Source organism: Panthera onca, chromosome B3, assembly GCF_046562875.1.
Source record: "Panthera onca isolate mPanOnc1 chromosome B3, mPanOnc1 haplotype 2, whole genome shotgun sequence".
Lineage (NCBI taxonomy): Eukaryota > Metazoa > Chordata > Mammalia > Carnivora > Felidae > Panthera > Panthera onca.
Genome location: NC_138344.1, coordinates 36,600,000 through 36,624,099, shown reverse-complemented (window position 1 = coordinate 36,624,099; position 24,100 = coordinate 36,600,000). Strand labels below are relative to the sequence as shown.

Here is a 24,100-nt window from a genome sequence, read left to right as displayed (position 1 = left end):
GCCTCCACAACTCCCGGGCCTCCGACCTCCCAGCCCCAACCAAACCCCCAACAGGAAGTTGCTCATTTTCCAAATTCCAGGGGCCAAGCCTCATTTAACCAGTTTGGGTTCCAGGCTCTTCCCTGTACCACTCAACATGGTCTAAGTTCAGAATACACTGATTGGCCAGGACTGGGTCATCCCCGGAACCAGAGCGGGTAGCCCTACCTGAACTTCAGGTCTGTATCCACACGAGTCCTGCTGGTGGTCCCTGTAGTGTTGTTGCCAGACCAACTCCACGGATGTCCCCTGCATCGGCTTCTTGAGTCACAGTCGGCCATCAGGTTGGAATCTTTCTCGTCTCTCCCCTGCTGGCGTGCGCATGGCCTGCCTGATTCGGCCTGACCTGCCCTCCTGCGTCCAACCACCTCTCCTCGGCCCTGCTCACTCACCCCTGGGCCCAGCCTGCCACAGGGGCCTGTCTAAGGGCTGGTCCAGGGACTCAGGGCCACCATTGTGCAAAGCTGCTTATTAGGGACCCACTGTGGGAATCCTTCCAACCATGAACAATGAGTTTCTGAACAAGGATAAAAACAGCCTTTGCAAGTCAGCAAACGAGAAAAACGGAATTGCTCACCCCGCCTTCCCTCAGCCGCCTGGCCCTTTTAACACAGTGGATAAGAACAAGTCTTCCAGCGTCAGGACGTAGGCTTGAGGCTTAACCGCCACTTACTAGCCAGGCTAGTTGTCTTCTCTTTGAACTTTGATTTCGTCAGTGAAATCTGTACGAGGATTAAGGGAGGCCATGGATATAAAGCGCATGACACAGAGTAGCTCCTAATCTAGAAGCATCATCATTACGCTCTTTCCAGGCACTGGTTCTGCATCGGGAAACACACACCGATTCCAGGGATGACCAATGTCAGACACTATGGGGAACATTTAAAAACACAGGACACACTCCGAAGCCAATGGAGCACCCGGGTGTGCCGTGGCGCTCGCTCCGTCCTGCCCGCCCAGGGCTTAGCGGTGTTCTTCCTGGAAGGCACTACACTGTGTATCTTCCACTTCTGGAAGCCCACAACAGCTGGGCTCCCCGCAACCACAGTGCAGCTGCGGAGGTCAGAGCAGCAGCCCAGGAAAGGGGGTCCTGCCTTCCACGCCGGGCTCTCCCACCGCCTCGCTGCATGACCTTGGGCACATCACTCACCCTCCCTGATTTTGGTCTCCTTTTTGGTCAAATGGGACGGTTGAGGACTGGGTGATTTCTAAGGGCCCTTCCCTCTCAAGGGTCCATCCTGTTCATTTGCTGGCACTCAGCGGGGAAACCTCTGTCCTGGGGGCACCGTGACGGGCAAGGAGGAGGTGGCTGCAGGGATTCTGGTGGAAGGTAAGAGGGCTGGCTCTGGAACCACACACCCCTGGTTTATTACTGGCGCTGCTCCTTCCTGCCTGCATGACCTTGGGCCAGTCACTAAACCGCCTGTACAACAGGGATAACGGCACTTACCTAAGGCAGCTGTGAGGATTCGGTAAGGTGGAGATGACGCACATACAGCGTGGTACCTGGCACACAGCGAGTTCAATGACTAGGCTTTTAGTGCCTCCCCACCCCCCACCCGCCCCTTGGGCTGAGCTTCCTCTTCCTCCTTGTCATTCTTGACTAACTTCAGTGAAATGGAAATAGTTCAAACAGACCTGGGTTTCATCCTGGCTCCACCTCTTCTTACCTCCACATCACTTGACCTCAGTTTTCCTCATCTGTAAAATGGGCACAGCAAGACCTTTCCTTAAGGGTTGATGTAAATACTTGGTATGATTGCTACAGATAGTCTGCTCTTCCCTTAATCCCATCAACACTAACCCAGTCATCACTATGCATTTTACCTTACATTTTATAGCATGTGTGTCCATTATCTACATGAGTCAGCTAGTCTCTAAAGCCCCCAAGGAGGCAGTCAGGGTCAGAACACCCAGGGCCAGGTCCGAGACGCTCTCAACTTCACCCCCTCCCCGTGTTCTTTGGCCGGCTCCGGGAGGCACAGAGCATGCCCACCAGTTGATCTTCACCATCCCGTTGCTTGGCATGGGACCTGGCCTCTGGGAGGTCATCTTCCCCGCCTTCCACCTGGGGCTGGAGGATGTCTTTGCCAAAGAGCAGGACAGCAGGTGTCTGGGCACCGCCCAGAGACGGGGTGGGTCGGTCTCTCCCCAAGAAGCACCTCATTCTGCTGGAACCATGCAGAACCAGGCCTTGCTAGAACTCAGGGTTCAAAGACGTAAGGCAGAGAATGAACATAACATGCATACGCATTAACTACCACAGTATTCTACCATGGCGTAATCCTCCTGGAAAACACAGAACCTTGCACGGGAGCCTTAGAAATGTCCAACTTTTGGTTCCACGACCCTGCTTCTAAGGCTCTGTGCTGAGAAATCCACAAAAAGTAGAACAGAACCGTTGCAGGGGGAAGTGAGAAACAACTCAAACCTCTAACCATGTGGTTAGACTGAGAATCAAGCGAGTCAGAATAGTTAATGGACTACTACATAGCCATTTAAGATCCATGCTTTTGAACTCTTCAGAGGTAAGAGAAATTACCGTAACGATGGTTAAGGAAAGAAGGAACAAATTTCTTTTATCCCTCCCTGGGGGCTTCAGGTGAGTATTCTTTCCAACAAAACCACGAAAGAGAACTCAAAATAAGGTCCCAAAGTTGGCCTCACTTTTGGGTGACTGTTTCGGTGTTCGAGGAACTCTTTTTCTAGCTTTACATCTTTTGGGTTTTTACTCTGAAGACGAAGCTTTTAATGAAGACCACACACCACTGAGAGCCTGGCTTTGAGAACCCCAAGCCTCCAAAACTTGGCACCAGGTTCCATACTCTGTAAAGAAGCTATTTTAATCAGGTAACCAATGCTAACGCTTCCCCGCATCAGCTAGCAGGTTATCTGGAATGCATCTTAGAAAGATCAATGGCCTGCTGGACTCAAAGAAGCCATCCCCAAAAAAATTGTATAAAAAGATTTATTGAAATTTATCAATGACAAACAGACATAAAACTCAAAGTTTGGCTCTTCTGAGGGGGAGGAGAAAAACCGGTGCAGATGTTCTTTTATACAGATGAAACGCGGGCTAGGAAAGAACACGTCACTTCTAAAGCAATCCAGAAGGGGGACACGAAAGCAAACCTGTACACTCACTAGGAATTTGCAGTCATTTCAGATTTCCACTAGGTAAGAAAATACAATTTTGCGTTAGTTTATCCGTGCTCGGGTGTATGAAAAAAAAACCCAGCCGACATGCAGCACTGCCTCCCGTGCCTAGGTTTGTAAAAACGGTCTAAGCACAGAAGGACACGCGGAAGAATTCTCTGGTCATTTTTGTAAAACAAGGCGTTCGAGTATTTTACAGAACAAGATAGGACAGTTTTGTGTTTTCTTAATCTTATTTTAAAGAGGCTGAAGTTTGAGGGTTTGCTTCTTCTCTTTTAATTGTCATGACCGAATCCGTTCTACTCATAACCCATAAGCCTGCTGTTTTCGGCTCTCTGGCTCATAGCTCTGAAGAGTGACGCCACAGTCTTCTTCACAGAGCAAAGCCCACCACCATCTGTGAAGAGGGAAAGGAATGAGAGACGGGGAATGTCCCCCAACCAGTGCCAGAATACGCCTTTAGGTTGCTATTTACAAACCAGGGCGTTGGATGCCTCTAGCAGGCCCAAGAAATGCAGAAATCACGGGAACCAGCACAAGAGGTAAGACGTGGCTGGTGCTCAGCGCCTTCTGGGCTTCGAGAAACCAAACGGAGGCCAGCCACGACCTTCCAACTGACTCCAGAGACTCCGGAAGTACCAGGAGACAGAAGAGCCCTCCAAACCATCCTCTTTGAGAGTAAGAAACAAATGCTCACTTGGTGTGTACCTTAGCTATCGCATTTACAGGGACAAAACCAGACACAAAGAAAAAGTAGGGGAAAAAAATAAAGAGTGGCAGTAAAAATAGTATTTTATTCCACCCCCTCCCGCCCTCCCTCCCCCCACAACCCCCAGTACACGTTTCCCCTCTCGTTCCCACAGCAACGTTACAATCAGAAAAAAATAAGTTTCGGGGGGCGGGATTTCGGGGGGGGGGTATGGGTAAAAACAGTCAAATCACAATAGGAATTTTTCAAAATAGGTTATTCCACTTAGTCATCGTCTTCTCCCTCATCTTCAGGTTCTCGTTTTCGCTTCTGACCCCTTTCTTCTTCTGGAAGAGGAAGGAAAAGGCGTTTAGGTTAAAACACTGAGCCTGCCTCTCACTCGACCCACCTGCTGGGAAACCAGGGGACCATACGTCTGGGAAGCTGGGCCATCCCTGGCAGATCTGAGGGGGCAGATCTGCAAGCCAGGGAGGCACGGGGGGGCCTCGGATGGGTGTGTTCTACCCTCGGGCAGGTCCCCAGGGCCTGTGCGGTCCGCTGCCGACCGAGGGGGCCAGGTTAGCTGAGAGTAAAAAGGCTGCCATACCACCAACATCTTCTTCGTCTTCCTCGTCGTCTACTTCCCCATCGTTATAACCCTCTTCATCCTCCTAGAAGAGAATACAGACAGCAGACATTAGTGATGCCCCTGGCCCAGGGACACGCTGAAGAGGCCACTTCCCCAGACAGTGAGATCGAGAAGGTGGGGGCCTCTCAGAGCCTCACAAGAACCTGCCACCTCAGGATGGATCCAAAGCAGACGTTCTCTTGCATCAGGATCCCTTTGAGAAAATGACAAAGCTCTGAACCCCTTCTCCAGAAGAAATCGCCCACATCACACACAGTATCTGCAAACAATGTTGGGGGGGATGGCAGATTCTAACCCAGTTCAGAATTCTGACCTGGAGTCCCTGTAACTCAAGCAGCTTTCCAATCTGTGCGCTCTCGGGAGAGGAACTTCCCCAAGCCGACTCTGTCATGCACAAGCCAGCCGTGCTTTTATTTGCCCTCAAAGTAGTTTTCGCTTCAAGGGAAGACCCCGGTTTTAGCAAATCCAGGTTCTGTGGGCAAGTTCAACCTCACGCTACCCAGCCTGTCCACCGCCTTGCACACTTGGATCACTCGGAGGGGACGATCAATCCCAGGCCCCTGGAGGACATCATTCCCAGCTCCTTGAGATTCAGCAAGGTGTGTGAATTCATTCTCAGCACAGGATCCCTGTTTTACGCTGCTTCTGAAGTCCTATGCTAGCTGAATCTCTACATGTTGAACACTGTTCCTAAAGCATCAGGCAACCCATAGTTTAAAAAGAACCTGGTGTGGGGCAGTCAGTTAAGCGTCTGACTCTTGGTTTCAGCTCGGGTCATGATCTCTCCGTTTGTGAGTTCAAGCCTGACATCAGGGTCTCAGCTAACAGTGCAGAGCCTGTTTGGGATTCTCTCTCCCTCTCTCTCTGCCCCTCCCCTGCTCATGCTCTCTCTCTCTCTCTCAAAATAAATAAGTAAACTTAAAAAAAATAAATAAAATAAAAAGATCTTGATGAAAACCTTCTTTTTGTCAAGAGACATATCCTTTTATAAGATCACCAAATAGTTTTTCAGTCTGTCTGCTAAGACTTTTTTGGTCTGTGTGTAAGTTCAACTTCACTGGAAGCTAGAACTCTTGCAGATGGTCAATGAGATTACAAAAAAAAAAAACAAAAACAAAACAACAAAAAAAAACCACAACAAAACCCTGCACGTTGGGACTCCTGTGACAGGAAGCGCAAGATGAAAAATCCATTAGCTAACATGACTTACTGCCCTGTCCTGGGGGGGGGACTGTTTTTCTAAGTCTTTATTTTTTAAACATTTGCAATATTCTTGCAGCCTACACCTAGGGAAAAGGGAAACCCAGCAGCAGAACTAGGCGGGAACCCGATCTTTTTCTATTTGCCTTGCCTTGTGCCTCTCCTAAGTTTGGGGTGGGCAGGAGATCCTGTCCAAATGGGTCTGTGGCAGGATAGAGACAGGAAATCGGAGAAGGTAGGTACCCTGTCCATGTTGTTCTCACTTTCAGCCTCTCCAGGTGTAACTTTTTTTTTTTTTTTTAACGTTTATTTTATTTTTGAGACAGAGAGAGACACAGCATGAACGGGGGAGGGGCAGAGAGAGAGGGAGACACAGAATCGGAAGCAAGCTCCAGGCTCTGAGCCATCAGCCCAGAGCCCGACGCGGGGCTCGAACTCGCGGACCGCGAAATCGTGACCTGAGCTGAAGTCGGACGCTTAACCGACTGAGCCACCCAGGCGCCCCTTTTTTTGTTTTTTTAATGTTTATTTATTTTTGAGAGAGAGAGAGAGAGACAGAGTGCAAGCAGGGGAGGGGCAGAGAGAGAGGGAGACACAGAAACCAAAGCAGGCTCCAGGTTCTAAGCTGTCAGCACAGAGCCCGATGCGGGGCTTGAACCCATGAGCTGTGAGATCATGACCTGAGCCGAAGTCAGAGGCTTAACTGACTGAGCCACCCAGGCGCCCTTCCGGGTCTAACTTTTGTAATCAGGAAAAGCTGATTTAGAATTCTGAACAAGTCATGAAAAATGACTATTACAGAGAGACTCCGAACATCCAAACAGAAAACCTAGCACAAGACCTTGGAGAAGGGTGTAAAAGCCTAAAATAGTAAGTGGTATTACCTACAAATTTTTATATTCTCTTAAGAATTCACTGAATTGATCCTTCTTTTCAACTCAGATGTAAAACAATACCTATCTTACAGATGAAGAAATAGGCTCAGAAAGGTTAAGGAACTTGTCCAGGGACACACAGCCAGCAAATGGTAGAGCTGGGATCCGCCCTCCTCAGACTGTGCTATTAGTAACCCTCACAGACACGCACAAACCTTGTTAAGACGCTGGGAGCAAGCCAACGTATTAGGATCACAGCATTATTTCCACGTGTGCTAGGGACCCTTGTCACTCTGAATGGCACCAAGCAGGGTCTTCTCCTATGACCCATGAGTTCAAAGCAGTCTTTGATTTTCTCTAACACACTCTAAGTGCTCAGTAAATATCTGAATTAACGTATGAATGCAAAAAGGCAGAAAATAAGGATGTGGATTCCCTAAGAAGTAATTTTCCACCAGCACATGGCTCCCCTCCTGACCTGCCTCCAGAATCTTCTCCCTCTTCCTCTCCCGGGGCTGGCTGCAAGCCTGGACTCCCCCATAGTAGCCCCATAAAAGGCCCCGACATGGTCTCGTTTCCCCAACCAGGGTTTCCTGGCTGCCAAAGGCCGATCACTGAGGCCTTTAAGTTGGACGGAGTCATAGGCAGCAAGTAAGGGGGACTCTGGGAGCTGGTGCCCCTGCCCGGTTCAGCCTCTTACCTCTTCTTCTCCACTCACGTCCTCCTCTTCTCCTTCCTCCTCCTCCTCTTCATCCTCCTCGTCTTCCACTACCTGAGCATCTTCATCATACTCTTCCTCTGTGCAGCAGAAATGGGGACAAGGGAACTGGTGGTGAGCCCGCCTCCCTCACAGCACGAGCCCAGGCTGTGCACGGGTGTTCCATACAGGTAGTCTCCCGTGGGGCCCAGGACCCTCCCACGCCCACTCAGGCCCAAAGCCTGGAAGCCCCAGTGTGACTGAACACACCCTAGAGTCATCCAAAAGCTAAACCCTCCTCCCAAGTTGTACAAAAACGAGAAGGTCCTGGGTGGAGGCTTAGCCCACAGAGAACTCGCTGGATCAGAGGAACAAGTTACAGGGTCTAGGAAGGCAGGGAAGTCAATTCATTTGCCAAGAGCATCTAGCCAAATTCCTTGCTTTAAAGGTGAACATCCGAGTCCCTGAGGGGGGATGTGACTTGTTCAAGGTCATTCGTCAGAGTTAGCCACGGAGGTGGGCCTAGAAACCTGGCCTCAGGACTCCTGTCCTGGGCCCTTCCTGTCATACCACAAGATGGAATAAACTAAGGCAAATGGGTGTCTTGAGTATCTGACCTAACAAGGAAACTCAAAAATCCTATGTCTGAATTAATGGGCCAAATGTCTCAACTCTCTATGTTACTGTGGCCATGAAGAACCCGCTGGGAAACTACACTACGCTGGCACAGGGGGGAAGGAGACAGGACGCGCTCCTTTCTTTTCTTCCTTCCTTCCTCCCTGCAGGTCCTGCCGCTCACTGCTCAACCTCACCCTCCCCGTACCACCAGGGGGCCCAGCATGCCACGCGAAGCAGCCTCTTGTACTTCCGGGGTCCCTGGGGGCCCCTGGGGCTCCAGCATCCACACCCTGCAGGTCCCGCCTGTGGTCCTGTGGGCTGCAGCCACCAGGGGGCCCCACAACCTCTCCAGCTCATGACCTCATCTCCACTGCTGGACACCCAGGTGAATGGGACCCTCAGGCCACACCCCACCTTCCTCTGTGCGCTCACCAGCCCTGGGCTGGGGAGTCCACAGTCACACTACAGAGAGACACTGTAGGATCTCATTCCGGGGGTGGGAACTTCGGAAAAGAGGAAAAACCAGAAGGGAAGGTTTAGTTAGATTTCTTAGAGAGTTACTGCACTATCAGGCAGTGTCACGACGCCTCTCTGGGGTTCGAGCCCCAGTGAGAAAGGTGAGGGATGGTGGCAGCAAAGCAGCCCCACTCTCCCCACCCTCCCCACCCCCCGACACCCACCATCCTCGTCCTCCTCATCGTCGTCCAGCCCCTCCACATAGCCCTCGGCGTCTGAGTCAGGGGCCTCCTTGTCATCCCGGTCGTAGCCGTCGAGATATGTGAGCTGTGGGAGGAGCTTGAACACGTTTTCTCGGTAGTCGTTCAGGTTGGTCACCTCACAATTGAAAAGGTCTAAGCTCTTGAGGTTTTCTAACTTTTTCTGCAAGCAGAAACATGAAGTCGACAGTGAATGATCTGTGGGAGGGCGGGAGGGCAGGGGGGAAGCAGGAGGGGGACTGAGTCAGGTGGAGGAAACAGCTTTGCTCTGCCCAGCCCCGTCACCCTGGTTGGTGGGCCTCAGTTCCTTCACCCATGGGAGGGTGGTTCCTTCACCTTCATATGGGAGGGTGGACTTTAGGGCCTTTGAAGCTCCATCCAAGGCTAACACATTTAGTCTGCAAATACAGCTTTGGCCGTGTCAGTGACCGGCTTCAAATTAACCTGGGGCTCCCTGGGGCTCCAGCCAAGAGTTTTGCGGCTGCCCCTGTGACGAAGGAGCCAGAGGGGAACGAAAAAGGCGCCACGAACAAAGAGACTCCTGATGTGTCTATTACTAATGATGGTGTGGATGACGGCCATTCACATAGCACACTAGGTATTAACTCAGTTTATCCTCACAGCCCCGATAAGGTAGAAGTGATTACTAATGTTCAGTTGCTCTCAAGATCTCAGGAGCGAGAAGTCATTCTCAGCAGGTCAAGGGCAGGGAAGGAGTCTGGGCTGTGGTCTGGGTGGGCGAGCCCAACACCCTCCCCCAGCCTGAGGAGGTGAGCGTAAGGCATCAATCACATTGATACCCAGGGAAGGAGAAGCTCCAAAAACATGTGTGGTCTGTGCAGGGAGAATAGGGTGTGTCTGTCTGTCTGTCTGGGTCAGACCTTTCATCGTAAGCCGAATCACAATGTTTTATATACACATACGCTTGGTCTCTACACCTGCCTCCCCAAATACACACATACAGAACTTCAAAGATCTTCCTAGGAAATCACGAAATCAAGGCTTCCAGGTAGATCCAAATAGTTTTGCTTTGCCCTAGGAGGTTGGTGGAAGACCTAAAAAGAAGTTCTGTGGGACGCATATACTCATAGTTGACTCCACGCCACAACGGGCAAAGTCGGAGCTTGGGAAAGATGTGCCGGCTTCTGGTTCTGCCGTTCTGGCCCATCAACCTGCCCCTCGAGCGTCCACAGAGGGCAGGGAGTGCCTTTTGGACAAGAACCCTACAAACCCGAACTGAGGGATGCCCCAACTTCTACTCTGTAAACCTAGAAAGTGTGGCAAACTTGGCAAAATACCCTCATGACCTTTCCCTGACTCTAAGGTGGATGGCTTGCGAGAGGGTTCTTACGTGTATGTTCGCAGTAAGAATGCCTATTTAACGTGGTAGTATTTCCGTATGTCAAGAAAGCTATTAGTCAAGGACAGCTGAAATCAAGGGAACACAATCACTCAGATCCAGGTAATGGAGAAATTGTTATTGTGACCATGCCTTGTCTCTTTCTGGTGAGTAAACCCATTAAGTTTGGGGTGTGTTCAGCTCTATATAAATGAACAGGAGCCAGAAACACGGCCCACGTCTCTGAGGCCCTGGTCACTATCACACCAAGGACTAGAGACCATGGCTCAGTCACTCTCCTCTCTGCCCCTCAGAACAAGGCCTGCATCGAGGCTCTTGCCCCATGCCATTCTGTGCCATCCAGGGGGCCATCCCACCATTTGGGGGTACCAGCCTCAGGCCAGCAATCCAAGGAGAAAACAGGTGGCCACTCCCAGGGGCAGCTTAATTCTTGGGTGGCTCCTCCCTCCCCAACGAGGGACTATGAACCAAGCTCAGGTTCCCAAAGCTGAGCAGAAACTGTAAGAAGAAAAGCACTGGACCAGAAGTTGAGGCCAGGGTCCTACCCCACCCGGCCCCCTGACTACCCACTCTGGCAGTGTGAACTTGCTCAAGCCATTTAACTTCGCTAGGCTTCAGCTTCTCTGCGGACATGGCAGAAATAGTAGGTCCAAGTTGATCTCATAGCACACGAGAGTCAAATAAAGTAAAAGAAGTGAGGAAAAAAAAAGAAAGGAAAGGAAAAGGAAAAGGAAAAGGAAAAGGAAAAGGAAAAGGAAAAGGAAAAGGAAAAGGAAAAGGCAAAGGAAAAGGAAAAGAAAAAACAAGCCCCAAACATTCTACAAACGCAAAAGTAGTATTCCCTGATATCACCTCCTCCCCCCTCCCGCCCCGAGGAGAGGGAAGGACCAGAATGACTCACCAGTGGCTCTATTGTGCTGAGGTCTTTAATTTTGTTGCCACTTAAATTTAGATGCGTGAGGTTCGGACACTTTTCTGCCAATACTTCCAGGCCCCCTGAGATTCTGTTATCGCTTAGTTCAAGCTAAACAGGGCAGGGAGGGGAAAAGCAGAAAGAGCTCTTAACACGAAGGCGGAGGGCCCAGGGTGCCCAGCCCTCAAAGTCGTCCGAGGGCCTCGACCACGGGCGTGTTGGCGCACGCGGCCGCCTCACCTTCGCTCGCGCCCCCTCAACACCAAGCAACAAGCGACCCTCTCCCCTCCTCCCAGCGCACACTCCTAGACTCTATTTACCTTCTTAAGTTTGTTTAACTTTGGTAAGTTTGCGACTGAGGTGAGGCCTACGTTGATTGTACTTAAGAACTCCAGTTCTTCAAATTCATCTGTGAGGCCCTCGATTTTGCCTTCGATTGACCGGCAGTTGTCCAGGACGAGCTCTTTCACCTGCAAAGGGAAGGCCAGCGGGCGGTCAGACCCAAAGAGCAGTCAGTCTGTCCTACACTGCAGGCTGCGCCTCCTCTGTCTCTTCAGGGGCATCGTGCGGTCAGCACCCACCCGGGTCCTCCTGCCGTCTGCGGTCCTGAGGGGAAGGACGGAGGGGGTGGGCACACGCCCCGGGGAAGGTGGTCTCGTTCCAACGCCACGGCCACACTTCTCCAAAACTCCCCTTAAACATAAGCCGCCACAGTCCCCAGCTTCCCACCAGCGCCAGCCACGCCGTCAGATCCCCACCTCCCTCCTCCCAGGCCCTGTGGCCTCAGCCTGACCACCTCCCACGGCCAGCTACTTCCCCTCCTTCTGCCTCCGTGTGCCTGTGACCCTCGGCGTGCGGACGGGGCCCAAGACACACACGTACGCCACCCTCACCAGCTCACCGGCCAGAGCCTGCCCACTCGTCACCACAGTCACCCGCTTGGCCTGGCCCCTGGTAGGGGCCGCAGACTAGGGAGCCCCCCACTCCCCGTTCTCTAGACCAGCCCCGTGCAACAGAACCTCCTGCAACGATGGATGCCTCCTGCTCTGGCCAAGAGAGGAGGCGCTAGCCGAGGGTGGCCACTGAGCACCTGTGACCCAGCTGGTGAGACTGAGGAACTGAGTTTTCACTTTCATTTTCCTTAATTTAAATGTAAAAAGATACTTAGAATTACCATACGGGATAGTGCATCTCTAGACCCTGCTCTTCCGGGTCCTGAGCATAGATGTGAAAGGAAAAGAATGGAAATCCGCAACCCTAGGACGGCCCCGTAATGCATGCTGAGGTCGTCGAAGTACAAAAAGTCAGTCTTTGGAAGCACCTCTGTGACCCTGTCTGGCCCTTCTTTAAAACTCCCTGGAGGCAATTTTGCCGCTGGAGTTCTTAGATTCTCTTCTTTTCTCTTCTTACTCCAATCTGGGTCCAAATCCTTTATTTCTGATGATGTAGAAAGAAGAGTTTGGCTCAGGTCATGATCTCATGGTTTGTGAGTTTGAGCCCCACCTCAGGCTCTCTGCTGTCAGTGTGGAGCCTGCTTGGGATTCTCTCTCTCTTCCTCTCTCTCTGCCCCTTCCCCGCTCTCTCTCTCTCTCTCTCTCTCTCAAAATAAATAAGTGAACTTTCAAAACACCCCCCCCCCCAAAAAAACTGAATTCATTAAAAAAAAAAAAAAAAAAGACTCCTGAAAAGCAACTTCTCATTAGGTGGTTAAAAGGTAGATTTGGCTGAAGGGAAGATTCCAGGCTCCAGTACAGATGGTGGGGAGACAAGCTGAGGAACACATCAAGTCCCAGGACCCGATGTCTCTGGGGAGTCAGCAAGGGAAGCCAGGGTGCCCAGCCCTCCAGGAGGATGCCCCGGTGACCCACTCCTGCCCCAGCAGTCTGGCTGCTCCTTGGCCACCCAGGGCTGGCAGGCACCTTAAAGGTAACTCTTCCTGGCCGCATCTGGTGCTGGACACAACATCCCCACCTGTCTGCTCCCCACAGCCTCAAGGAAACACACATCACCATGTCGGGATCTGCTGTCCCCCTAGGACTTCCCCCTACAGGTTCTGATTGGTCACGGATGGTTCAGACAGTACGATCTAGTTCTTCCAAATGGCAGTCCCACACTGTCCAAAGGGTCATGCCAGCCCCTCAGAGCCTTTTCTTCTCCTGGACAAGCAGATGGCCTTCTGTTCTAACCAGCCCCTGTCCAGAGCTCCTCCAGCCCCCTGAGCAGGCCAATTTGCTTAGACCTTCCTGCCGGGCCCAGGATGACCGGCTTGCCACAGTCCTCCAATCCTCCCTCCTGCTCAGGCGTCTCGAGGCCAAGCAGAAACCTGGGGGGACAGAATCTACAGTGGGCCTGCTGGGCCCCTTCTCAGCCCACCCTTGTCAGCGGGCAGACCAGGGGCGCTCGGGGCACATCTGGACTGCAGAGCCCCCACAGTTACCCTGCTTTCTTCTTCCCTGGCAGACAGAAGTGGTGTGCCTAGCCCAGCGACAGTGGCAATCTGCCAGGAAGGGCAAAGCCAGGCACAGGAGCTCCTTCCCAGAGCTGACCCGTTCTGGGCCTAGGCAATGGCCGCCAAGTCCTGCCTTTCCCCTCGGATCTGGGATGAGAGAAGTTAAATCCTTTTCCACTCCCTCAGTCCCCAGGAGAGGCCAGATGTCCAGGTCAAGCCACCTTCTCAAGGTCACTGGCAAGAGTGCCTGGGAATAAATCCTGAGAGGCCTTCTGCCCTAGGGCAGGAAATCAGTGTAGAGCCAGGAAGCCAGGCCTTAGGGGAGCAGGGCAAACGGAGGGAGGTTCACAGTGCTGGGGAAGGGGGTAGGCCCACCTCCTTCATCTGCACCAAACTCTGGAGCCACAAGGCCTGCGGTCTTCGGAAGTCGCTGCAGTTTCTTACAGCTCCACCAGAGAAAGACAAATACAAGCAGGGATTCCAGTCCACCCTCAAAGATTTCAGACATGTGGTTTTTCCAGACGGGTCAAGGGCTTCTCCTCTTAACGACCATTTGCCAAGGAAAAGAAAGCCTTAGAGATGGGGGTGGTGGGGCTGGGAGTCAGGGGAATTCCTCCCGGAAGTCAGCCTCTTTTCCAGAGAGCCACGGCGCTGCCTGGGAATTCTACGGACAGGCACGGGGTCCCAGTCCCGGCACCCCACACGACCGCCAACTGGGGGCCATTCCTCCCGGGGGAAGATACGCAAGCGGCTGCCACTAATGTTTTTATTAATAGGAACCATCGGATCTTTCCAGAGCCTGCACAGGCCCCCTTGAAGTGCTTTGCTGGCACCAGCTGGTTCACTGGTGGGAATGGGATTTTCCCATTCCACAGCCACATCAGAACCACCTATCCTAATGGCCCCTGGAATGGACATAAGACCCCATGCAGTGAACCAAGGTGGTCAGTGTTGGCTCCTGACTGGTCCTCAGATGTTCCCAAATGTGAGGCGCGCTCTCCCAGACTCCCCCAACTCAACCCTATAAGCGCCCCTGAAGCCCCTTCCAACAGGTCCACCAGCAGGGTGGGGACCGCTCCTGGCAGTCCCCGCCCTGGTTACACTTCCTCCGTAACCAAAACAAAATCCCAGCCAGCCCTCCTTCAGATGACACTGTGATTAGGGAGCAAGGATGTGGAGAGGGGCTGGGGGACCTGGCACCCTGCTCTTGCCAAGCGGGAAGAGGCTGCTTCCAGCCGCTTGGGCAAGTCTATGCCCTCTGGAGTGCCAGCGGTGGCCAGTTATAGGTCAGGTCTGCGGGGCCTCTGGGACCACCACTGGTTTCTGCATTTCCTTCCTGGCAGGAGTTTCGGCAGTGTTTGGGGTGAGATCAAAGATGTGAGAGAGGGGCAAGGTTCAGACACTGCGGCTGCTGATATCACCAAAAAGCCCCAAAACCACGAGGGGGAAACCCACTGCTGCTTTGGGGAGTGACTGTCACTTTGGGGATGGCAGGTAAGCCGCCTGTGAAGTGCCTGAAAGTGACCAAACAGGAAAAAACAAAAACACCGGCCCAAGAGGTGATCTGGAGTCATTCCATGCACGTCCCCCGGGTCCCCCTGGGTCCCCAGAAGGTGGCCCTTTCCTAGAGCTCCAGGACAGACTCCCACGTTTGCAAACCTCCAACCAGCCCCAGCGCTCCTCAAATCCACTCTTGAGCTTCTGATCCAATTCCAACCCACTTCCTCCCGTCTCTGTGCGGTGGCCGCCACTCCAAGCCCTTCCAGGCAGAGAACATATCCCTGTTACATCCAGGGTGTGTTCTCCTTAAAAAAGAAAAAAAAGAAAAAAAAAAAAAAAAAAAAAATTAAGGTCCACTTCCCCCTGCCAAATCCTGGGTGTGAGCTAAGTGCAAAGTTAAAATTAAACTGGAAATTTGTACTTTGGGTTGAGACTCTCTCCCAAGCTTCACTGGCCCTTTAAAAATATCTGAATGTGGTTGCTCTCTAGCCCAACAACTGGCTTACTCTGCTGGTAGCAGAAGCTTTTCAAACACCCATGGACAAAACTACACAGGATTCTAGGCTTCACTCCTCAGGTGTCAACACCCAAGAGGAGTCTGCATGTTCACACTCAGCCCTCACGAGAGGTCAGTGGGGAGGCCACTGAAGCTTCCCAAGAAATCAGACTGTCCGGCTCCAGCATTTCCTGAAAAACTTGTCCCCAAAGCAAGGACACAGCAATCATTTCTCACCAATGGGAGCTGAAACGTCCGTGCTAAACACAAACACATTATTACTCTAAGGAACAACCCGTTGCTTGTTTCAAAACTGTGAAATCTTGTCTTCACAGCTCTCTCAAATGTGACCATTTCCTCTCTATTCTCTACACCGCATTCCTGATCACAGTCATCGAAGTCACTCTAAGTCCGATTCTGCCTCCCAAGGGGGTCTCTGTGACAGCGGGGGACACTGGACTACACGAACAGGTCAAGGACCTGGCTGGCTGAGGACCCTGACTCTGTCCCTGAGGGCCGCCTCTGCGGAAAGAGGAGAATGGGATCTGTTTAACTTGTGAAGTACAAACCCCAGCCTAGAACACATTCCTTGTGTGTGTGTGTGTGTGTGTGTTTCGGGGGGAGGGACGGGGGCTCCAAGTTCCTACACTGACCTAAGTGGGCCCTCCACTCTGACCTCTCCTCAATCTCACCCTTGCATCACAAATCGAGTTCAGGCCCCCCTCCTCCCCAGGAAACCTTCCCCACACCCAGCTCTGAGCATCCCAGGGCACTGAGGGCAGCTGCCACATGAATCATTTAATCGTGTATTAAGCATCCGATCCTCCTAGAGGTCAGGGACTGTCCTTCCCCGTAATCAGCCTAGCGGGGAGCGGACACCAGAGCAACTGCTTAACAAATGTCCTGCTTACCGTGCCAGGCACAGCACTAGGTGCCGGGAGTACAGAGTGAGTCAAACTTAGTGTCGCGGGTCCCCTACACACTGAATGAACCCGACCTCTTATAAACAACGTTTTCCACGTGTCTTGTGTCCCCCAGGAGGCAGGCCAGCTGCGCACGCTCCCTTTGACCTGACCCAGTGCTCTGCACGCCAATCTCTCGCCTATTAAAAAAACCCTCCCTCCACCAAGGGTGCTCCTATGACACTGTTCACCTGGGTAAATGCTGAGGGGACTCAGAGGCAACGGTGAGCCGGTGAGCCGCAGCAGGGTCCCTGCCAGCAAGAGGTGTGGTGGCGGCTGGGAGGAGGCAGACGGCTGGTAAATAACCTCAGAGCAGCGTGCCAGGTAGCAGGCCGAAGGCTGGGACAGAGCGCATTCTTCAAATGCCTCTGCCCCAGCAGGACAGGCATGTTAAAGGAAGACAGGAGGGACCCAAGCAAGGGGATGTACTATATCAAAGCCAGGACTGGCTATATCGTTGGCAGGGCTTCGTGCAAAATGAAAACATGAGCCCTCTTGGTCAAAAATTATTAAGAACTCCAAACGCACGACAGCAGCGCATTGAGCCCAAGGGAGGGCCCTCCTAAGCACAGGTCACATGCCCGTGATCAGCTGGCCCTGATTTAAATGGACAGCTTGGGCCTAAAACAGAGCCCTCTGAAGGCCAGAGCCAGAGAGAAGGAAGCTTTAGTGAGAACAGCTCTTTATTTTCCCAGCACTTCCGGAGGCAACGTGGAGAGGTGGACAGAAGGCAGGCTCTGGAGTCAGAGAGACTTGGCTCAAGTCCACATTCTCCACTTGCTAGCTCATCTCACCTCTCCTGAGCTTCCGTTTCCCCCAGTGACAACAGTGCCCATCACCTAGGGCTGGATTAAGTGAAATAATGAATGCACTTAGAGCATTCCCAGTTTGGAAAAAGCCACTTGCCTTCTCCGTGATCCACAAGCCACCTTTACCACGGTGTCCACAGCCATGCCACAAGAATGGGAACAAAGGCAAGCCGCCACATCTGAGCCACCAAAGCTGTCTCTCATGGAATGCACGAAGCCTCTTAACATTCTGGAGAACTAAGGTAGTAGGCCCAAAATATACCCCTCTCGACCTTACATCTACACCTCTCGTTTTTGGCCTTGTTTTCCCCCACTGGCCTCGAGTCTCGATTTTCTTTTCTTTCCCTGAGCAAGAATTCAACAAATATTTGTAGCTTTGGTTTTTACCTGTCCGTCCCTGACCAATTTAGTTTTCAGGTTCCAGTCTTGCACAGAAGAGGAGACTCAAATCAAATTGACCCCGCGTTTTTTTGGTGCTCATGGGTTTTAAATAGGTCAGCTTTTAAATGGGCCATCCCCTGCTGCAGATCCCATTTCTGGCTAGAAGGCCAAACTCGAGTTCTGCTTAACAGTCTTGTGTGGCAAGACCTGCCAAAACCCAGTCAGGTTCCATGGAGGGGAAAGTCAGGCTCTGGGAGAAAAGTCAGACATTTCGAAAGCTGGAAAGGCCTTTTGGGATCATCTAGGTCAGTGGCTTTCTGACCACAACCCACAGTAAAAATATATTTATACCCTGGCTCAGTGCACACATGTCCTGTGTATACAAGATATGCACACCAAAACGAAACGTACCCTATTACAATTACTGTTTTCTGTTACATTAAAAAAAATTTTTTTTTAATGCGATTTTTTTTAATGCGACCCACAGTTTGTAAAATGCTGGTCAAGTTTAGCCCTCTTTTTTTTCCAGAGGAAAGAGCGAGGTCCAGAGTTGGCCCAGAGTCCAGGAACCTTGAGCTGGGTGATTCTTCTGTCAAGCTACCCCATACCACCCCTCTGAGCAGAAATCAGAGGCCCCAGTGGAAGACTGGGGAATCATCCACATAGCTTTCGAATTTCTGCTAACAGGAGGATTATTCTGCAGCCTCAGTGGTAGCCAAGACTCTGGCCTCCACACCTTAAAGATCTTTTAAAATCTTAAGGGGCAGGGTCCCAACACTACCTTAAAATAAAAAAAACAAAAACAAAAACAAAAACAAAAATCTCTCCAAGGAAAAAAGCATCTGAGTGTCTGGATTTTGTTTGTTTCCTACAATAGAGCTCTGAAGGCACGGGTGGGAGCACATGGCCGCGGGAAGTCGGTGACGCCATCCTTATTATTTTAGGGAACCGTGGAACGCAAGCCGAGGCGCGCTGCAGCGGTAATTAAGCTGTCGGCCAGGGCCCGGGTAATAGGCTAAGCGCCGGCTGGGGGAGGGCCCGCATTAACATAAACCCTGTGACTGGCTCCTGCTCCGCCTGGAACCGGCTCCCTACCTCCTCCAGCGGGTGCGGGGAGGTCTCGGTTTCTGCCTCGGAGACAGAGAGGAGCTGGTTCCGCTGCGGATGCTTCCTCCAGCCAGAAGGACAGACTCGCAGTAACCGGAGGCGGGCGGGGATGGCTGTAGGACCTGGGCTTCCGGCTTGTGGCATGGGCCCCACTTGGCGAGTGAGCCCCCGGCACAGCCGGGCCTCCTCCCTGATGTTTCGGGCCCTGGCTTTCCTCCCCTAACACCTCATTCCTCCCTCCGGGGCCAGTCTACATTCTACTCCCCTTCAAGACTTGTCAGTTCCACTTCCCTGACCGCCCAGCCCCTGCCCTAGCCCTGTCCGCCTTAAGTGTATGGGAAGCAAAGTATTCCCAGAGCGGCAGAAAATAGGGCCAGAAGGCTGTTTGGACCCAGGACGTGGGGAGGGGGTGTCTTGGTCTGACTTTGCTGGGGGAAGGCAGTGTAGTGGGAACAGGGAGAGATGAGGTCTTGGCTCCGGTGGATGATGCGATCGGTTGGCAACCTAGCAGGCTACATCTTCTCCATGGTTGTCCCTTCCCACCTTTAGTGGGTACTGGATGAAGCAGGAGTTTGAAACTGGCCCCAGAAGGTGGTATCTGAATGGTGACCAGAAGGAGGAAAGAGGGACAAGAAGCATGAGGGTGCTGATCAGGCAGTCAGATGACCTCGACCCTGGTGCCCACCTTGCCAGGGACTTGCTGTGTGCCTTGGGGGAAAGCCACATTCCTCTCTGGGTTTCTGCCAGCCCCCTAATTCACACACTGGACAATGGAGCCTGAGCACAGAGAGGAGATCCTTTCTAGCTCCAAAATTCTGTGGGTCCATCTACTTTTAGTCCCACTCACATCCAAACTCAGCCTCTGTTCCTCCGAAAGGAAGTGAGAGATTTCATGGACCAAAAGAGCTCAGGAATCATCACTGAGGGACGCCAGAAAGGAAATTTGGGGCCCCAGGCAATTAATGAAACACAAAAATCAATCGTGTAGTCTCTTAAAACACACCAGGGTCACAAAAACAGCCCCCAGAGGCCCAGGGTGCTGGGTTCCAAATGCAGCAGTCTGGCATCGTCCCATCTGATGTCTGCCTTTTCCCAGGGCAGCAGGGAGCAGGCACCTCAGCTCACGGGGTCCTATTCCCTGCTCAACAATGCTGCGGTTCATAAAAAAACCACACTGTTCACAATGATCTTATTAAATAGCCACAGCACTGGCCCCACGCAACAGAAAAGCCATGAGGAGATTGAAGGGGAAGGCCCAGAGAGCAGAGGGGTAAATCCTGACCAATCTCCTAAAACGCTGCTTTGATCATGTCCTATCACGTCCCATCACTCCTGGTCCACAGACTTTCATGGCCACAGGGACTGCAAAGCCGGAGAAGGATTCCCAGCCCCCCAGCCATCAGTGCTCCTGGACCAAAAACCCTGTGCCTCTTCCCAAGGCAGCTTGTCCCCACCTCACCTCTCTGCCAGCCTCCCTGCCCTGCAGCAAACACGGTGGCACCACCTGGCATTTCTTCCCTATATGACAGTTTACAAAGTGCTTCCCCAGGCATCACTGCATTGAATACTCAGACAACCGGAATTCTACTCATCCTACTCGTCTCCCAGGGAAAGTGCTCCTTCCACCAGGGTCCTCTGAGAGCTGCTGCTCGGCCACAGAGGGCATCTGGCAGTTCTTCTTCCTGTGATCTTTTCTCCAAACACAAGCTTACCAAGGGCTGAGGTCTCAGTGTTCCCCGCTGGTGCCCTGCCCAGAGGGGCTGGCTTTCAGTAAATACTTGCTAAATGGTCAAACTGGAACGGGTCACTGAAGCTAGAGCAAAGAATGGAGTGGGGGGGGGGGGGGGGGTGGGGTGGTGATGGCTCTGAAGAATCTTCTAGATTCTAAAAGGCTAACTAATCCCTAATTCACTTTCCTTTTTTTAAATTTTATTATTATGTTTATTTATTTTGAGAGAGAGAGACAGAGTGTGAGTGGGGGAGGGGCAGAGAGAGACAGAGACACAGAATCTGAAGCAGGCTCCAGGCTCTGAGCTGCCAGCACAGAGCCCGACGTGGGGCTCGAACCCATGAGTGAGATCATGACCTGAGTCGAAGCTGGACACTCAACCAATCGACTGAATCACCCAGGCGCCTCCCTAATTCACTCTCTTTAAAAAAAACTTTTTTTCTTAAGGTTTATTCATTTCTCAGAGACAGAGACAGAGCGTGAGCGGGGGAGGCACAGAGAGAGAGGGAGACACAGAATCTGAAACAGGCTCCAGGCTCTGAGTTGTCAGCACAGAGCCTGATGTGGGGCCCGAACTCACAGACCGCGAGATCATGACCTGAGCTGAAGTCAGACACTTAACCGACTGAGGCGCCCCCCCCCAATTCACTTTCTGAAGCAAACCATCCCATTAGTTCCACTCCTAGACAAATCAACAAGCATGGCTTCCTGGGCCCTCTGTCCCAGCTGCCTGATGTGGTTGATCTGGACTCCTGAAATCAGATTCAGGGACTGTCAGCCTGGCTGACAGCAGGGGCACCTGTGGACAGCAGGGGCAGTCTGATGTGGAAATGCCACTGGAGTCCTCAGGTCAGCAGAGTCCAAAAAGAGGGCAGTGGGCCCAGTGTGGACCTTGACTGCTACCCACTCCCTGTGGACCCCCAAGTGGAAGAATGGTCTGCAAAACAAAAGTTAATTCACTTCCTCAGATCCACGAGCTGGCAGGTCAACCCTCTGCCCAGCCCAGCCCAGCAGCACAGCCCATCTGAGAAGACACCTCACTACCCAGACTCAGACTCAGAGGCTGGGACGCGCGTCCCACAGCCTCTGGACGTGCCTCAGCCAAATTTGCAGCTGGCTATTAAAAAGTACATCACAGAACCAAAGGACCCCATCATCACCACCTCTAGGGAACCACCGATCCTCTCCAGCTCCTCAAGCAACTGATGAAGCTCTGTGAAAACCAACCCAGTGACTCACCCAAGGTCACACAGCCCATTACGGAATCAGACCTTGGGCTGTTCTCAATTCTCCCACACCCTAAAGCACAGGCCTCTCCGTGATGAACTCCTGGAAGCAAGAGGAAACAAAGGAGGAAAAAGAAAACAGCTGTGAGGAAAAGAGCCCCATGCCTGAACCTGGCCCTCCTCCCTCCCTCCCTCCCGCCTCCACACACACACACACACACACACACACACACACACACACACACACCCAGCAGGACCGGAAATGCCGAAGAGGCAAAGAAAGGCTCAGTGGCCTCAGAGTCGAAACTCTCGACCTTGGCCTCCTTCCCTGCCACCTCTACCCAAAATGACAGTGGCATTGGCAATGACAGAAACAGAGCAAGTAGTGCGGTGTGGAAGGCCTCATGTCCAACCACCAATAGGAAACCGCTGATTTGGGCAGAAATGGGAACCCATCATGCAGAAGAGCCTAAAGCTGGGGGCTGCAAGTTTTTTCTATCCAAGGCCACAAAGCAAATTAGCCAAGGGTCACACATGAGAAGCAATTTAATCTCCGTTCTTTCTCCTTGAGAAAAATGGGACACGTGCACCTTAGCCTAAGCCTGTAAATGAAAGGCTATGGTAAAAGTATTTGCAATGGAAATGCTGAGAAGTAAGTGTTAGCTCCCCCTGTCTACTAAGTGGGAGGGCAGGGATGGGAGCAATGGCAGGAGGGAGAGGGAGGGAGGGGGAAGCGAGGGGTGGGCGGGAGATGGAAGGCAGAGGGACAGACAGACACTGAGGAAAAGACACAGGCAGTCAAAGGCAGGAGAAAGAATAAAGTGGAAGGCTCTGCACGTTTTGCTTTACTTCCAGAGTTCCACCCTCTTCACGTGGATTTTGGAGACAGAACTTTATTCATGTTTACTATCTTTTAAAATAGGGGACAGGGTGGGGCACCTGGGTGGCTCAGTCAGTTGAGTGCCCAACTTCAGCTACGGGCATGATCTTGCAAGTTCATGAGTTCGAGTCCCAGGTCAGGCTCCGTACTTACAGCTCAGAGCCTAGAGCCTGCTTTGGATTCTGTGTCTCCCTCTCTCTCTGCCCCTCCCCTGCTCACACTCACTCTCTCTCTCTCTCTCTCTCTCAAGAATAAACATTAAAAAAAAATAAAAATAAAATAAGGTACAGGGGCACCTGGGTGGCTCAGTGGATAGAGTGTCCGAATTCAGTTCAGGTCATGATCTCATGGTTCTTGAGTTCAAGCCCCGCATTGGGCTGGCTGCTGTCAGCTTAGACCCTGCTTTGGATTTTCTCTGCCCCCCCCCCCCCCACACCCATCTCTCTGTCCCTTCCCTCTTGCACTCTCTCTCTCAAAAATACATCTTAAAAAAAATTTTTTTTTAAATGCCAGAAGCCAAAACCAAAAACAAACCCTTATAATAACCTTTATGATTCTTGAAGAGTCCGAGAGGGGCTCAACGACTAGAGACAATGTAAAAGTGAACCGAATGTGTTCTGTCTCCCAGACGAGGTCATCCCAAGGCTGTGCTGACAGCAACAGGTCAACAAGGACCGAGGCTCCTTGGGCAGGGTCTCTATATACACTCTGCTCCGACGGGACTAAATCTTGAATTCTGAAACTTGAGGCAGAACAAACTTGAGGAAGGCACCCAGGGTGGGAAGGCCCCTGACAACGGTGGCACCGGGAGAACCATCAAAGGGACCGGGGATGTTTTGGCCGGAGGGTGGGGGAGAGCCTTTCGACAGCCATCTTTTTCCAACTATCTTGAAGGAGTGTCCTGTGCACACAGAAGTGCGTTTATTCCGTGCTCTCCTGTGCTTCGAGAACGAAGATCAGTGTGCAGGAATTACAATGAGGCAGTTTTCGGCCCCACGTAAACTATGAGAGTGTTTAAATCATTACAACTGTCCCAGAAAAGAATAGGCTGCTCTGAAAAAAAAAAACAAAAACAAACCAGTGAGCGGTCTCCCTAAGCATACAAATCAGAGGCCTCTAAGTGACCGTCTGCAGAGGGCTCTAAACAGGGCTGAACAATTATTAAATGGAGTGATATTGTATGATGAAGCGCTGCAGAGAGACAAGCCTTGGGTCTTTTCGCCTTTAAAAAAGAGGCTATGATTTGCTTCTTTCCTCTTTAAAGAAGTGTTACTTGTTTAGGCCACAGGGCAATTTACAATTTACCTGTTCAATACTGTGTACAGAGTATCTATTAGATGCTGGGCACCTATGCTAGGCAGACGTTAGGGATACCGTGCAAAGCCCAACTTGCCAGGCTTCGTGGGCTTGCACATCGGAGGGGACGGGGGGTGAGGCAGGAAAGCGATCAATGTAGTCTGTATGTAATATGAACAGATACCATAAAGAGAAAACAGCAGTAGTGGGGAGGGATGCCACTTTCCTATCCAAGGGAGTTTCCAGTGGGGACTTGAAGCCACGGAAAGAGCTTTTCAGGTAGAGGGAGGGAACAGCCAGGGCAGAGACCCTGAGCGGGGAGCATGTGTGGCTCTTCTGGGAAAGAGGATGACA

At 51.9% G+C, this 24,100-nt stretch overlaps 1 protein-coding gene across 3 annotated transcripts in view; it reads right to left on the bottom strand.

The window, feature by feature from the left end:
* Positions 1-2,993: 2,993 nt before the first annotated feature.
* Positions 2,994-24,100, bottom strand: part of ANP32A (acidic nuclear phosphoprotein 32 family member A) — a 40,182-nt gene continuing 19,075 nt past the window's right edge. For all 3 annotated transcript variants that reach the window (XM_060618181.3, XM_060618179.3, XM_060618180.3), the window contains exons 2-7: positions 11,232-11,381; positions 10,900-11,022; positions 8,603-8,801; positions 7,308-7,405; positions 4,491-4,554; positions 2,994-4,230 (exon numbers count right to left, since the gene is read on the bottom strand). In XM_060618181.3, the coding sequence (XP_060474164.1) occupies positions 4,169-4,230; positions 4,491-4,554; positions 7,308-7,405; positions 8,603-8,801; positions 10,900-11,022; positions 11,232-11,381 (696 nt within the window). In that variant the 3' untranslated portion in view covers positions 2,994-4,168. The remainder of the gene's footprint in view (positions 4,231-4,490; positions 4,555-7,307; positions 7,406-8,602; positions 8,802-10,899; positions 11,023-11,231; positions 11,382-24,100) is intronic.